Source organism: Protopterus annectens, chromosome 1.part1, assembly GCF_019279795.1.
Source record: "Protopterus annectens isolate FY-2018-M chromosome 1.part1, PAN1.0, whole genome shotgun sequence".
In the NCBI taxonomy this organism is placed as follows: Eukaryota; Metazoa; Chordata; order Ceratodontiformes; family Protopteridae; genus Protopterus; species Protopterus annectens.
In genome coordinates, this window is record NC_056726.1 from 118,934,646 (window position 1) to 118,952,715 (window position 18,070).

Genomic DNA, 18,070 nt, shown 5'->3' on the forward strand with positions numbered 1-18,070 from the left:
ATTTTAAAATACTAGCCATGGAAATATTCTCATTAATACCTGGAGGTCTGGATGCATTTAGTCTCAGTTGCCACATTGTCTCCCTCATTTCTAATAAGGTCTTAAAATCACCCCTCTGTCATTGTCAGGTGTCCTGTCCACAATAATTTTTGCTTGTTACTGTGTTTTTTACCATTCGATTAAACAGTTGTGCTTATTGGATTGTGCTGGAGTTTTTGGCTGGGTATTACCTTGGAGCTGCATTGGATTTTTTACTGGTTTAATTCTTTGTTGGTCTCTAAACCACATAAGTGGTGTTACATGTTGCAAAGAGGCGAAATAAGTAGTTTATTTTTGTCCTTGGATATTTTAAGACATTATTATTATTAGAAAGAATATCTTTACAACAAATGCAGTCAAGACATGGAAAGGTACAATTTTATTAATAATACAGTGATTGTGAATAAGTTTAAAATCCTTATAACATAATTTCCTTTTTTTAAGTTTTTAAAATTCCTTTATGAAAAACTGGGTTTATCATCCAAAACCTGCAGTAATTCTAGCAGAGCCAATAAAATGGTCCCATTTTTTGTAATTATTTCCGTGATTTCATTAGTTCTCATATTATAAGTTGTTAGGTACCTAATTTTATTTTCTTCTCCATGTATAGCTGTATTATAAGTTTGACCTGCAGTGAATATAGATTTTGTAGAACTACTTCTATTATTAAAAACTTCTTCAGATATCTTTTCCATAAGTATCGCATTATAACCTCTGCCAAGAAATTCTTTAATCATCTCTTGCATTTGCTCCTTGCACTTAGCGTCATTAGCATTTAATCTAATCACCCTAGTGAGTTGTGCTTTCTCTATACCTTTAAATATATGAGATGTATGCATACTTGCCCTATGCTTATAGCAATTTGTATGCACCTCTTTCTTAAACACAATAGTTTCTATTTTAGTGTCATTTTTTTCTATCATCACATCCAAAAAAATTACATTGTGTGGAGAATTTGTCACTTTAATTGTTTTAAAAATTAGTAGAGCATTCTAAATATCTTATATATTTATTTAGAGTGACCTTAGTACCTTTCAATATTAAAATGCAGTCATCAACAAAACGCAAATATAACGAAACATTTTCAGTTAACACATTATTTTTAGTAAAAATGTGTTCTTTCTCCCATTGATGCAGTACTATATTTGCATATGAGTTAGCCATGGGAGTTTCCATGGAAACATCAGCAAGCTGTATGTAAGCTTGGCCATCAAATATAAAAGCATTCTTTGTTAACACAACTTCCAATAACCGACAAATATTTTCAATTTCACGCGTTGGCATACTAACTTCAGAACACAAAAATTCATGAATGTCATTTATTCCATAATCATTTGGTATAACTGTAAACAATGACTTTATATCCAAAGTTACAAGTAAGTAATTCTCATTATAATTCTTAATATGCCATTTATTTAACTTTACCAAAAAGTCTGATGTATCTTTAATATAACTCTGACAAAATGGCAAGTATTTACTTAAACATTATCATCTATATGAATATCTATCTATACACACACACACACAGACATGCACATATATATCATCTATATGAATATCTATCTACACACACACACACACACACACATATATATATATATATATATATATATATATATATATATATATATATATAAATAATGTTTGTATTCATTAACATTTGCATACTATGTAATTCTCATGCATGGTACGCTTTTTGTTTTATAACAATAATTTGCTGCTTCTCATTATTGTATTAGTTACTTTCACCTTCACCCTCCCCCCCTTTTAACTAGTAATAATGCATCAACTCCTTCCATTCTGCCTTTTCTTTTTCTCCTTACAATGTACGGAAATCATCTGTTCAACTCCCCTTTCTGGCACTTGCCTATTGTTTTCCAGTTTTTGGCTACTGCACTCTTCACCTTTGTTTTGATTAGTCTTATTGCCCATAGTCCTTTTTCTACCAGCCTTCTCCTTCATTCCATAAACCCCAAGCAAAATTCACAGAATTTTTTCATTCTTTCTTTTCCATATATCCTCCTCAAGTTTTCCAGAGCCTCTGTCCAGACATTTTATGCCAGGTACACTCCCAGAACTTACATTTCATGCCTGCCTCTTCTGTCATGCATCTCCAACATCATGAGTCTGCTTTCCTTCCCTCCTTATATCATCTTTAAAGAGTGTCTCACCCCATGTAATTTCTGCACCTTGTATGTTATTTTGAGGACTTTTCACTATTCAGTTTCTCTGATGTGCCACCCTTCTTCCTTCTCCCATCCTTAACATATGTATTTATTTGAGTTTCTTATTTTCTTTATTTTCTTTTCCTTTCTTTTCCTAGATTTCTCCTTCCATCTTTCCTCTTCTCCAGGGATTTTTTTCTCTAAGCTAGATATATGTCCACTATTCATTTTGTGTTAATCCAAATTCCTACATGAATTATTGTAGAGTCTGAATCCTGTTTAGCCTTTTGCTCATTCTTTTGTTAGCTCCTGATCTCCTCTTATCCAATTTTCTTTCAATTTTCCATTTGTTTTTCCCTATGAAATCATCCCATCCTCCTTCCTCTTATATGTTTCTTTCCCGTGTCCTTGTCTTATGTTGCCTCATGTCCTCAGTGCCACCTTATTCAAGCTTTTATATTTTCCCATCATACTGTTTGGCCTGTCTCCTTTTGCCTTTTGGTCTCCCCCTTACTAGCTATCAATGTGAGTGGATCATATGCAAGGCCAGATCACAGAAAAATGGTCCTTAAGCGAGGTAAAGGATTAGACCCCCCCCCCCCGCAGCTATCTTAGTGGCTGTCTCTTCCTGTTGCTAACACTGTTCAAACCTGCTAGTATGCATGCTATTTTCTCTTGATTTTACAATGATTACAGAGATTTTCATTTAATTTAAAACTTTTATATTTTTTTTTTTTTTTATCAGCACAACAGGGTCAGTCACTTTTATCCACAGACATCTCCCAAATACAGCAATTATAGCAACATTGTTGAATACATGCTTATCAGATGTATGTATCCAAATAATAATGACCAAAGTCACATATTTCAGATCTCACACACACACACACACACACACACACACACACACACACACACACACACACACACACACACACACATATACACACCCACACACATGCACACATTTACATATACACATGAACAGTAGTACTACAAAGCCTGATTAAACACTGAAACAACATGAGGCACTTTCATCCACAGACTTCCCCCCACCCTCAGAAACAGTTATAGCCACTTTGTTGACTCTGTATGCCCCTTATCGTCATGAAGAAATACATTTTGTTTTCTTTAGTAATAGTTTTGGATGAACTACATGAAACTGTATGAAGATCACCAGTATTGTACTACAATCCAGCCATGTATAGCACCATTTAAATGGAAAAGTATTTATAACAGCATAAGAAATATTAACCACTTGATAACATATACTAAGTCAATATACACAATCTTTGCCGAAGTAAAAATCATTTGAATAATTCACATTAAAGGGAACTATAATTAATGCAGGGGTTGCTACTGACAACTTTACATTTCAATGCTTCATCTAGAAATGCAGTGCTTGTTGACTTTAAGCATATATTGCCTATGTTGCATTAAAAATGGCGTACTGGTGATATTGCCATAACATTTTCTGAACTTGATCATCTACGCAATATGAAATGGCTGGAAAACAACAACAACAAGTTCATACTTACTAGACATGTGTAGTCCTGGCAATCATTAAGGAGCCTATCCCAAATTCCCAATTGCTGTAAAGCACGTCTGGTTAAGCAACTTGCTCATTGTCATACATTAGGCACATGAAGATGGAAAGATTCAAACCCTGTAGTCTGCTACAAGAAACAGCTCATTAAAAGAACAGAGGTTTAGTCTTCCGCACTAACAGCAGGATTAACAGTTTTTAGCTAAATAATGAAATCCTTAACAATCCAATCTTGTAGAGAAGACTATATCACAGTAATATGCAACCATGACAACATAATGGATGCTGATGATCAGACTGTTCTGATCATCACTCCAAATAATGCAGACTCTATGACCTAACAAATGTCAATCCCATTACAGTTGCTGGAGGCTGAAAAGAAGGTGCTGCAAAATATATTACTAAAATGCAGCATGTTTAAACTACTAAAATGAAATATGTTTAGTCTATATGATATAATTAGGGCCTATTAATGAATTAATTCATTCTTTGGGGCAATAAATAAAGCAAAACAGGCAATATAAATGTTGCAGCACCTTTTGTTCAACAACCCATAAATCAGGCAAAAATGAGAAATATTACTGGATATAGCATATTTTTTAGGGGACGAGGCTTATATGGTTGCAAGACACCTACATTCATTATTGATCTCCATATGTCTTCTCTGTCATCAAGAATAGCTGTCCCTCCTGACATCACTCAGTACAGTTCTGACTTACCTGAATGGCTAATAATACTGTATTGTTGCAGAATACAGCTCTAGAGTCAACAGAGATGGATCATCTCCAGATGATCTTGAGATAATCAATCATCTCCAGGTTCTAGGATCCGCCATATCACGCGCACACTTAAGTCTCTCCACAACAGGTACAAGTATGATTCTTATTGTCCACTTTGTTGTGAATGACTTGAGATGTACCTCTCTGGACCACATGAAGAGAGACATGATTGAGCTCTCACAGTATGTGTCCCAGACAGGTATGACCCGAGCCCTAAGCAACATCCTACCTTCACTATGAATGATACCACAATACCAACAAAAAATAATTGACATCAACAATTGGCTTAGTTTCTGGTGTCATTCCAAGGGGATCCAGTATTTGTCTGCCTGGGATGACATGGTTGACAGGGTTTACCTTTACAACAGCAAAACACACTAGTGCAATTGCTCATATGAGCGAATCGTAACAATGAAAACCAAAACCGTGACAGTTTCCAGTGTTCAAAAATCAGCAAATCAGAAAGCAGATTTGCTGATTTTCGAACATAAATGTCGAAAAGAAAATGTAATAAAGTGTAAAGCAGGGGAGCAAGCCCCCCTACACCCACCATGTGAGGGGCTGCACCACCCACACTCCCCCTACTTTAATATTTTAACTCCGAGATCACACTACAGTGGGGAAAGGAACCATTTTTCGATCCCCACTATAGTGCAATCCACCCCAAAATGCCGAATCTGCAATGAGCAAATGTCACTGTGCATTCACTTATTGCACATTCAAACCTTTTTCTGTTCTGCATTTGCAAACTTTGCAAACGTCCTTTTGGACAACTGCTGTTTGCCCTTCTGCAAAACACATGAAGGTAAACCGGTTGACAGGCCTCAATGCTTTGCAAGAGCTGGCCTCTACTTGTCATCCCTGGGATTCCAGATTCTGGCCATGGCTCTTGCCTCCCCCATTGTGCCTTTTTTAGACGATTTCCCAAAGACAAATCTTCCAACATAAAAGATCTGTCAAAAAGCAAACTGAAGGTCATGCTGCTTAATGTTAGGAGCCTTAAATTGAAAATGCCCTCACTGGTGGCACTTCTTGCACTGGAAGATGCCAACATTTGTGCAGTCATGGAAACTTGGTTCAAGGCTGCAGACAGCACACCTCCCTTACCAGGCTATACCTCATTCAACACACTCACCCAATGTTCATTTAACTTCCTCTGTTCTAATGCACTAGACCAGCTTGTCTCATCCCCCACAAGGGGAGATAGTCTGGACTTGGGTCTCACCAACATGGATGACCACTGCACAACCCCCATAGTAAGTTCTTCCCTGGTGAGATCAGACCATCGCTCTATCTCATTCAAAGTTTCTATACCCCCCTCAGCCGTAACCAGGATAAAAAACTTCTCAAAAGCTGACTACAACCTTCTAATGGAGGGTATCAGTAACTTCACACCCCCCCCCCCTCAGAGGATGCAGACAACTATGTTGAACAGTACACCAATGCAGTATACAAGCACCTGTACAACTGCATGGACTCAGCCATACCCAACAGAACTAAAACCTGCTCCTCTAGGAAACGCAAATCTATCTGGTGAACATCCTCTGTCAACAGGCTTTACAGCAAAAGTAAGAAAGTATTGTCCAAGGGTAAAAAGGCCCAAATTCACAATTGGAAAAACTCCCTCCTTAGCCACAACAAGAAAATTAGACCACTAGTGAAAACCTCCAAAGCCAATTATGAATCAAAACTAGCCTCCGAAACAAAGGGTAACCGCAAAGCCTTCTTCAGTTACATCAGGAACCTCCATGGAAAAGTCCAGGTTTGTTCTGAATTAGTTCTTAATGGTACCACTTACATTGATCCTGTTGACTTAGCCAACCTGCTAGCAGATAGGTTCAGTGCAAACTTCACCTCCTGTCCCCCCTCAAAGGCCCTTTTGACATCTCCGATACTAGTCCCACACCTCACATCTCCATAGACCAAGTGTTATAGGCCCTATACAAGCAAAGAACACAGCTTCCATTGGAACTGATAGTATCCAGGACTGGATTCTGCACCATCTCCAGCAAGAACTAGCCTTGCCTTTTGAGTACCCCATTCAATCACAGCCTAAGTACAGGCTGCATTCCAGCAGAGTGGACAACTGCCATTGTCATTCCCTTGCACAAAAATGGTTCCACTACTGACCCTGGAAACTATCCCTCCATTAGCTTGACAAGTCTGATCTGTAAAGCCATGGAGCATATTATTATGGACCTCATAAACAAGGACATAGACAATCTCCAAGCACTTGACTCCACCCAGTTCGGATTTGTCAAGGGCAGATCTTCCCTGTTGAATCTGGTTGACTTTTTTAAGACTGTCACCAAGGCCCTGGATGAGGGAAAGTCAGTACATACACCTTACCTTGACTTTACCAAAGCCTTTGACACAATCTCCCACTCAGGCCTCATTGAAAAGTTAACACAACTTGGCGTAAATCCCTATGTCATCATTTGGGTGGCCAACTGGCTCACTGACGGGACACACAAGGTCAAAATAGGTACCCCCACCTCTGACAGCAGACCTGTCACTAATGGTGCTCCCTAGGGATCTGTCCTGGGACCCATACTGTTTGGCATCTACTTCTCAGAGGTCCAGGCAAACACAAAAGGCCTGTGGCTGACCAAGTTTGCAGATGACTGTAAGTTAGGTGCTGTCATTGACTCCCCAAATGATGTTAAGATACTGCATGGCCTTAAGTTAAATGCACATGAATGTATTATCATACCCATTGACAAAAACAAGGCCCCTACTGATTACCACATCAGCAGCATCCCCCTAAGCACACAACCTGTGGTGAGAGACCAGGGTAGACAGGTTGACAACAATCTCACATTCAGAAAAAAATATTGAATGAATGTAGTAAATCACAATTTAATCCACAGTTGTTCACATAGACTGCTGCCTTATATACACCCACAATTCATCAATTAATCAATTAAAAAAAAAATGTTTATCTATAAATCAACAATCTCACATTCAACCATCATGTAGCGGCAGTTGTCAAAAAAGCCTTTTACTTGGTGCACCTCATAAGTAAAGGGATTGCATCTAGAAAAAAAAAGAGGTTATTACCTCTCTGTACTCCTTCCTCATTAGGCCAGTAATTGAGTACAATGCCCCATTTGGTATGTACCTCTCCAAACACCTGCACCAGCTAGAAAGGACACAGAAATTCCATGGCCTCCAACACCTGTCCTATGTAGACAGGCTCAAATCTCTATCAGTCTACTCAGTATCATACAGATTGCTCAGAGTTGATCTGTACCTCACCTACAAGGCAGTCTCAGACTCTGCCCTACTAGAGATGCTTACAAAACAAATGAACCAATGCACGAATGTCCACACAGTAATTTATTATAAAATGAAAACGTAGTAAAGTTTTAAAGCTTGATTATTGTCTTAATTATTCTTTAAACTTGATTGGCTGGCAAGAATTATTTAATCAGTGAATTGAAGAAGGTTGTTTTAAAGTACTAATAAAGAGTTGTATGCTCAAAAGCTTTACTACATTTTTGTTTTATAATAAATCACTGTATGTATATTCGTAACTTAGTTCATTTGTTTTGTTTTACTTTGGGATATTCTGAGGCACATTTAGCTGTATATCCAGCTCTGTTTTGTTGTACTACTAGAGATGCTTCATATCCATAAGTCTAACTCATCTTGCATTACCTGATCATAAGGTATAACTCTAATATGCGACATTAACAAAACCTGCTGGAGAGACAGGTTTGTCTCCCAGGGGCTTCCCTGTCTCTGGAATAGACTCCTCATACACGTCAAACAGAGTACATCGCTGACCCTCTTTAAGAGCAACCTTGATGAGTGGATAGTAAATCACAGATTTGTCTCAGAGGTTTCACCTGTGTCCCTCACTGACAGGGGGTAACAGGTGCTGACGGATTTCTTTTTTAGGGATAAACTCTTGGCTAGGCTTGTAAGGGCCCCAGGACCATTAGCCTAGTAACGTACTATGATCCTATAATCCTATGAGCCTATGATCATAGACAAATGTGGGCCTATGAAGGGTAAAGAATCAGGACCCTGACAACTATAATATAGTATCCCATTACATGGGTATCTCTCCCAAATTACCATAAATACTTTTTAAACCTGTCTGTATAGATACGATTTTCTTCCTTCTTTTACAATTATCACCAAGATTTGTATTTGATTTAAATAAACAGACTTAATATGAGAAAGAGTAAACTTATTTTCCCTTGAAACAATGCATCTAGCAACATATCAAGAGATGCAAGAGATGTGCTGGGATTCATACTCAAACTGCATACAGTGAAATAGTGATTAGCATCTATGTGAGGGGTGAATAAATTCAAAACACAAACATATGAAGCATTTGCTAACACACCTGGGATAGTCCACTGGACACCTTTGTTCCTGTTCAGGAGCAACTCAGGAGTACTGGCTAGTGAAGTAACTTGGAGTCACATAGAAGACAAATTCATAGCTAAATAATAAACACATTGTCAACATTAAGAAAATTAAGGATAACAGCCAAAGAACATGGCTCATATGATGGTGCTCCTGTTTGCGACAATTAGTTTCCTTCTTTTACACCATAACTCCTCTGGTTCATAGGTAGTTACTAGGCTTGCAGTCTACAGAACCATTGAGGAGCCTAGCCTACATTTCCACATGCCTCAAAGCACTGTCTGGTTAAGTTACTTGTTCAAGGACAGGGCATAAACATAAGGTAAAATCAGCCATGCTTTGCAAAACTAGTGACAAATAAGAGCGGAGTACTCTAAATCATGCAGAAAAGGGACAGTGCTTGGAAATTCTGGAATAAGGACAAAACTACCTCAAATCTCCAGCTATATAGGGAACTTAGAAACCATGCTAAAAAACAAATCTACCTTGTCAAAAAAAACCCTCATACCAACCCAAAAAAAATTCTATTCCACTATCAGCAAGATTCTATACCCTGGTAACCCCCCAATCCTTTTCCCAACACATCCTTTATCAAAACCACCACTCTTCTGAACTTCTTCTTCCTTGACTCCATACAGAACTTACTTAAACCCAATGCTAACCTTATCTCTGACACCGCTTCACCGCCTCCTCATTCCACTCCTTTCTCCATTATACCTATCCCCACCTCAACTATCCAATTTTCAAACCCTGTTCTTCCTCTGCCGACAACCTTCCACCTTACTATCTTAAGATAGCAGCTTCCTCCATTGCCTCCCCAGTTTCCATACTAATCAATTGTTCAAAAGGAAAGTCTTGTCCACGCTTTCTGGAAAATTTTTACATTTTGCCCCTACACAATGGAGGAAACTCCACTGACCCTTCAAATTTTAGGCCCATTGCTATTCTTTCCCCCCTTTCTAAAATTCTTGAAAAGTGTATACACAGGCATCTCATTTCTTATCTCACCCAAGATATCCTCCTTACCCCCACACAACATGAATTCAGACCTCATCATACCACCACTACTGCCCTTATATCTTTTACTCAAGCAATTTCCTCATGTCTTGATAATAATAAATTAGTCTCCTGTCTGTTCCTCAACCGCTCAAAAACCTTTGATCCTGTATCCCATAAGCTCCTTCTCTCCAAACTAGCCTCCCTTAACCTATGTAACTCCCCTCTTATCTGGTTCTCTAGTTATCTGTCTGATCGGCTACAATCTGTTAAATGGCTCTCTTCTATCTCCCCTTTCCTGTATGTTCAAACCAGAGTGCCACAAGACTCCATCCTTGGGCCACTCTTATTCAACATCTTTACTAACAACCTTTACCTTTCCTGTCCTCACTCCACTCTGATACAATATGCTGATGACTCAACTATCATCTCCTAATCTGACAATCTTCCTCACCTACTCACCCTCACTCAAGAATCAATTACTACTTAACCCTAACAAAACTAAACTTCTACTCTTCCTGCCTAAATCTCTCCAACATCTCAAAACCTCCTTCTCGATCTCCACTCTAAATAACACTTCCATCAAAGTTGAATCACATGCTAAACTCCTCGGAGTTTATGTAAATTTGACATTCACATTAATAACTGTATTAAAAGAACTCATCAAAAACTTGGACTGCTATACAGGAAGAAAAAAATTCCTAACTCCATAATCTAAACTGTCCTTAGGTCAAGCATACCTACTTCCCACCCTTCTTTATTCCACCCCATTATTCACCTAACTCCAAAAAAATCTGACTACCAAGCTTGAATATACCTATAATAAAATAGCGTGATTCACCAGTAATTGCCCTTATCGGACATACCACTGTCTTTCCCTAAAAAAACTTCATTGTCTTGAACTTTCTCCTGCCACAGCTCCATCTGATGCACTCTGTCCTTCACCATCTCCTTGATTGCTCATCTCTGACTAATCTTATCTCCCCCTATATCCCTAAGCACAACCTACGTAGCTCTGACCAACTCCTATTGTGTATCTCCAAACCTAACAAATCCATTGGTAAGATACTCTATAGCCACTCTGTCACCTCCACCTGGAACAAACTCCCTCTACATATTCGCTCACTTGATCATACCCACAGCTTTAAAATAGCATTAAAAGGATACCTGAATACCTCTTTGATCTGCTCCTGCAATGACCCCACTTGAACTTCTTCCCCCTTGCCTCTCTCTCAATGGCTAAGGCTCCCTTTTCTTTTCTACCTCAACATCATATTTAGCTCTAATTTCTGATATTTCTACCTGCACCTCTACCTTCACCCCATTCAATCTTCCTTCACCTCTAATTTCCCTCCAATCTCCTCATCTTCTCCTCCAGTTCCTGACTCCTCTTAATGCTCTATAATGCAATGACTGTCTTTCTGAATTCTCTTATGCCACAAATTGTTTTAAACCCTTGACTTTCATATTTAGTGTAAAATATTCCTATGATTTACTTTTATGTCTTTTCTTTGTTTTTTTGTATTATTTTAGTTGCTTTGTATAATGATTAATTGCACTTTTCCTGTAATTTTTGTATTAATCACTGTATTGCTAAATTTTGTAATGGAGCTTTTCTCCTCAGGTCTCAGCTGAAAAAGGGCATCTTGCCTAGTCAGACCAACTCGGTTAACAAATGTCAAATAAATAAATAAATAAAATCACTTAAAAAGTTAACAGAGCAGGTTCTGCATCAACATGTATTTTGTGAACTGCAAAAAATGTGAACCTCTAATGACGGACATTGACTGACTCTAATTTTGAGTGATTTGCCAAAGAAAAGAAAAAAATTGTTAATGGAGATCTGTTTATTCAATATTCAATGTAGAAAAAATTCAAAATCAGGGCTCCTAGGCGCCATTTAAGAGTTTTCCAACAGTTAGACCAGGAATATAAACAACATTTCTATATAACTTATCTATCAGGAACTTGAAAAGTTTGTTACCACCAACTTGCCTTATACATATTGGGACAGAGTTCCATAATGCACATGATCTATTATTAAAATACCTGCTCTTGACTGATGTTTTAACATCTGGCAGTCCCACATATAGATTGTTATTCCTGGTATTGATACTATGCCCCAAAAATGTAACACCAACAGTCGATGCTAAAGCCTCAGTTCTTAGTGATTTGTATGCAAGAATCAGGTCACTTCTTAAAAGCCTATAGCAAACTAAGTACAGAGAAACAGTCTACAATCTCTCTTTATAACCAATGTTTTTCAATCTTTGAACTTGCCTAGTGATCATCTTCTGGATTCTCTCAAGTCTATTTATATGGCCAGCATTATAGCAACTGAAAGACCCATAACAGTCTGTACGGTAGAGGTAAAAACTGGAATCAACGCTTCTTTCTCTCTAGGATTGACTATCCTCAAGATGTATTTTAAAAGACAATAACACTCCCTCAATATTATCTTGATATGATCATCAAAGTCCAAAGCATTGTCCACAATGTATCCTAAATCTCTCACAGAACTTATTGAGGTCAAAACATCATTATACAGAGCATAAGAATAATGGTTATTTCCATAACCAAAATGCATCACATTGTATTCCTTGGCAATAATTGCATCACATTTTCAGTGACCCACCTGAATAAAATGTCTAGATAATTTGGCAATTTATTATGATTGTACATATTTGTAACTATACCCTCTACCTTAGAGTGATCAGAGAATTTACTTATCCACGTGCTTTCACATACTGGGAACTTGGATATCAACAGTCCAAACAGCGTAGAACCACAAATAGGTCCCTGGGGACCCCCAACTCAAAATTTCTTAACCTTGAAAAAGAATGACCTATTTTCACTCTAAATTTCCTTCCTGAAATCCACTTGGCTAGCCAGCATACAAATGATATTCTGTTTAAATGTTACAAGTTTAGATGGATCTGTAAAAATCACAAGGCCCACGTCTGTTGAGCAACAGATGTAACCATAAAACTAGATACGTTTAGTCAAACATGATTTCCCAACACAGAAACCATGTTGATGTATATATCAGTCTTTGTCCAATATCCCCTTGGAGCAAACTACAAATTGCTAGCTCAAAACATTTACCATGCATTGGAGATCAAGATGACCTCTGAGGAGTAACTAGGGAAAATGCAGTACTCCCTTAACAAATACCTTAATTAACTGCATCAGATTCATATCTCTCAATGAATTCTTCCTAAACAGCCAACTTTTGAGCCTTGGTGCTGGTAATAATCATGAAGTCTGTTTGTTTGTTTGTTTTTAAACACACCTTTGTTGAATTATCACTTGTGACATAAGCAATTTTACATTTATACAAAAGTAATCAAACCATATTAACAATTTAATATTAACAAGCATTATACTTCACATATATTGCTATACATCATATAACCTAATCAACGTTACATAAATTATTTAAATCCCCCCTCCCCTTTTTAACAAGAAACATCTTTATTAAACCATCACTTATGACATAGGCAATCATACATTTATGTAAATGAAAACAAATCACACCAACACAATCCTAGTTGCAAGCATTTTACACCACAAACCACACTGACACACTCCCAGTTGCAAACATTATACATCACTTATAATCTACCCAATAATTTTCAGTCAAACATTACATACCTCATTTAAGTCCTGCCTTCTTTTAAACCTCATTCTTTCTCTATATGTATTGTTCCAAAATTCCCATTTCCCATGTAGTTTGCTCCTACCCTTTTCTAAAGATCTCAATTCCAGTTGTTTTATCACCATTACTATATTCACTACTTCTGGTAATGATGGCCTTACCATGTCTAGGCAATTCTGATTCTGTATCAAAGCTCAGAGAAATCATCTTGTTACCAGAATATTGCTCATTTACTTATTACATACTAGTTTTGATTCCTGTTCACATCTTTGTCTTCTGGATGACACATGGTGATTGGGTAGCCTTATTAGCTGGAAAGTGTAGGTAAAACAAAATAATTGCCTCCTTAGTTAATCCTAAACAGTTACACACTTAATTTCCTTCATCTATTTACCTAAGAGAAATGAGTAACCTGTCAGAAGAAATGGAAGTACAAACCTCCAAAACTAAACTAACAGACATCTTTACACTGGAGAAAGACTGTTCGGCTAAATGTCTGTGAGGTACAGATAAAGAGGATAAAACAATCATTGTCTACTAAAGCAAAGCTAGAGCAAATGTTTGCTCTAGAAGATTTGAAAGCTGCATTACAACCTGCACAACAGGCAATACAGCACCTCTCTGAGCAAATATCAACTACCAACAACACAATAACAGACATTTCCAAAAAGAATCATCAGAGGGAATAATGGCTGCCTGTGAGTAGTGTACTGATAAATTAGAACTGAACCAACAAAATTATGTTAAAGAAGTCAAAATAAAGAATTATAAGTTACTTGATCCTGAGGCACATAGCAGGAGAAACAGTATTTTAAGCGTTGAACTCTCAGAAAACTACAGTCAGGCATTGCTTCTACAATCTTAGCAATCTGTCTTTATCTGCTTACTCAGCAATGATCCCAAAGCCAAAAACAAAACATCATAATTGAAAGAGCCCATAGAGCTCTAAGAATGACTCAACAACAAAACAACCCTAGAAAAATTATAAGACTACTGAATTACCAGGATGGGAACAAAATTCTGCTAGAAGTGAAGAAGAAAATTCTCATATGACATGGGTGTAAGTTAACTTTTGCACAAGACCTGCCTAAACAAAGATGGGCAGACATAAATTAGCACCCTTCTGCCCTTACCTTATTAACCAACAAACAAATTAAGTTTTAAATGAAATACCCATCAACACTATCCTTTACTTGGGAGGGTAATAAACATACTATCCAAATGCCATCAGAAGCAAAGAGAATATTTGTAAATTTATTTAAGTTTAGCATTGACTGAATTAGAAAATGAGATCATGTGAAAAATATACCTTATGCTTGCCCAGTGGGTTTGCATATCTAAGGGTCTAGTAGTTCTTGCTTTGTGATGGACCCATTATCTGAGTGTACATAACCCAGATGAAAAAAGCACAAATATCCATTCCCTATCAGATGTGAAAATATTTTTTTTTCATTTGATCTCTTAAAGGCATCCAAGTATAAATACTAAATGTACTCTCAATACGATTGTGCTAATAATTATCTTCAAAGGCAGACATTTCTTTTAGTTCTTGTCATTATACAGCAGAGGTATGACTCATACAAGCAGATGTTTGTCATTTCCTATTAACTGAATATTCAGACGTATGTAACAGCTAAAGCCTCAGAAAATTAGAATCAAGACCTCATACTATGTGCTCCTTCTCTTTAAATGACTTCAAACAGAGTTTACTCATAATGATCTAAATATGGCTACTAGTACACTGCTGTTCATGTTATGGATAGAAGTTAGCACCTTTTAAGTTTTATTAGTTTGAAGATCATATTTTAGATAATATGATACTGTTCATTGCTGCTTTTTTTCTTCTTTCTTCCATTTTTCTATAAAATGACAATGCCTGCTAGTATAAGGTCTAAGGGAAAGCAGAGAGGAAATATGTGCAATGTGTCAATTTTTATAGAAATCATTACACAGGAACAAACTGTCCATTTTTATCAGTATTTTCAAACAGGAGATGTGGATAATTGAGTCCTGGAATGTTAATGTAATTGTAAAATTGAAAAAGTGACAATTAATGTTTCTTTTAATTTTTAAATATAATCATAGGATCATAAGAGGTTACTAGGCTATTGATCCATAGGTCATTTCAAGCCTAGCTATTTCATCCTAATGTAATACCATAGTTACTCAAGTCAATACCCAGGACTGTATTTAGTAATGACTGTCCATGTCCAGGAGGGTTGTGGGTGCTATTCTCAGTAAGAATTTACAGTGCCCCATCCACTCATCCAGGTTCCTTCTGAAAAGTGTCATAGGGGTGCTCTGCTTCACATGAATTGGCAGCCTATTCCAAATATATGGCAGTCACTGGGAGAAAATCTTTATAGAATTGTGTCCCATCCAGCACTTCCTATTCAAGGTGCAAGCCATATTTAGGTCCCTGGAATGGATAGCTCTAGTCACATTTTATTTACAGATGTGCACCAAATTCATTAGGTTAGGGCTGGAGATTGCTCTGTAATGCCAACATTCACTTTATTCCAGACACCCACATTACAAATAAACAGTGTGATCAAGCTAAAAAGCCACGACTTACAAAAGTTGTAGCTGGTGGTGCTATAAAACAGTGTAGGAGTAGTTATATTTGTTAAACCTTATTTCCAGGATTCTATAATATAATCCAGTTGTGATCCTAATGACAGTTAGTGTTATATTGTCTATAAGTCTAAATGGTATACTTAACCAATCTTATTTCTAAACCTGTGTACATCCTGTTCTAACCAACAGAAATTTATTATGGACATATATCGAATATTACGCAACTTCAATAATTGTCATTACATATTGAGGGAGACTAGAACTATGTCAAAGAACCTATTAAAGACATAACATATAATTCCAACTCATATAACAAAAATGTGTTCTCTGCAATTTTGTAACTGATTTAAAATTTTGTTTTGATAAACCTACATTTGGCCACTAAGGAAGTTTTGTCAAAACATAATTATACTTACTATTCTAAGTGTCATAAAATGTGGTCTAGAATTGTTTTTTTTCCTTATTTCCAGTAATTTTCTAGATGACATAGAAAGATTTGTGATTGAACTTATATATATTTCTGACAATTACAAAATTATTCTAAGAATCAATTATCTTTAAACCAACAAAATTCTATTTACACCCTACAACTGGACAATAAATGTTAACTTACAACACTACTTGATGATTTTATGCTATAATCAGTAGAATGTGACATATCCTTTGTCATACAATGGGCAGTGTTTAAATCTCAAATTAGGGGCTATCTTATTAACAAAGCTACTTATTATAAAAAATTCACAAAAAAATGAAACAGATCTTAAAGATAAACTAAGATAATTGAAAGACAAATAAATCATATAACCAGTAACAAATAAGTAAAACTAAAAAAATGAACTTGTTTCATCTTACTTAAGCCTCTTGGAATGAAACTAGATGCTTAACAAAATATTCTGAGTGGATACAAACACTATCCAGATTATTGTTTAGAATACTCAAAATTATTAAGACCCCTCCCACTATGACAATTACAGATTATAAAGGTAAAACCTTCCACAAAACAGATGAGTTCCTCCATATATTTTCAAACATATATTCTCAAATCTACTCAAACAATAAGAATAAGAATACAATAATAAACAAAAATGATATAAAACAATATTGAAATCATATTCAGCTTCAGAAAATAAATCTAAAGCAAAAAAAAAAAAAAAACTATTGTCTTCCCATTTACCTTTAGAGGAGGTGACAGAAGTTATTAAAAACTAGAAAAATTGTAAAGTTTTAGGTCCTGATGGGTTTAGTGCTGAATTTTATAAATCTTTCTTCTAGAAAATAAATAAAATGTTATTAGAACTATTTAATAAATGTTGTCTCTAAGGTATTTTTGACTTATACCTCAATGGTTCCAAAACTGTTCTTATCCTTAAGCCTAATCGGGACCCATCCAACCCATCTTCTTGTAGACTAATATCTTCAGTTAATGTTGATTTAAAAATCTATGCTTCTCTTTTAGTAAATACAATTTCCTCTTTCTAGTCCACATTTGTCAAAGGCAGACAAAGTAATGACCACACACTTATACTTGAAACATTACAAATTATTAATAATTCAAACCATAATTATTTTACATTGGTAATGGATGCATTAAAAGCCTTTAATTGGATGGATTTAGATTTTTCTTATAATACCATCTGTCGCTATGACATACCTGAAGACAATATTAAAGCTATCCAGTTACTATGTGCAAATGCCTACACAGAAATCTCAGTTAACAAATCCCTCTCTAAACCTATACCTGTCACTCATAGAAGTAGGTAAGGCTGACCATTTTCTCCATATCTTTTCATTTTGTATTTATAGCAAATGTTCACATATATTATTTATCAAATATACTGTTCAATCTCAAGAATTAAGAATGTTAGTACTTCTATAACTGCATATGCTGATGGCATCAATATCTATTTTTCTTCTGTAAAATCTGATCTTT

The 18,070-nt window shown here is 36.3% G+C and overlaps 1 protein-coding gene across 1 annotated transcript in view; it reads left to right on the forward strand.

Annotated features, from left to right (window-relative positions):
• LOC122814238 (dynein axonemal heavy chain 5-like) overlaps positions 1–18,070 on the forward strand; it is a 3,525,594-nt gene that overhangs the window by 1,312,692 nt on the left and 2,194,832 nt on the right. The window contains exon 43 of the mRNA XM_044086840.1: positions 2,950–3,034. Within this exon, the coding sequence (XP_043942775.1) occupies positions 2,950–3,034 (85 nt within the window). The remainder of the gene's footprint in view (positions 1–2,949; positions 3,035–18,070) is intronic.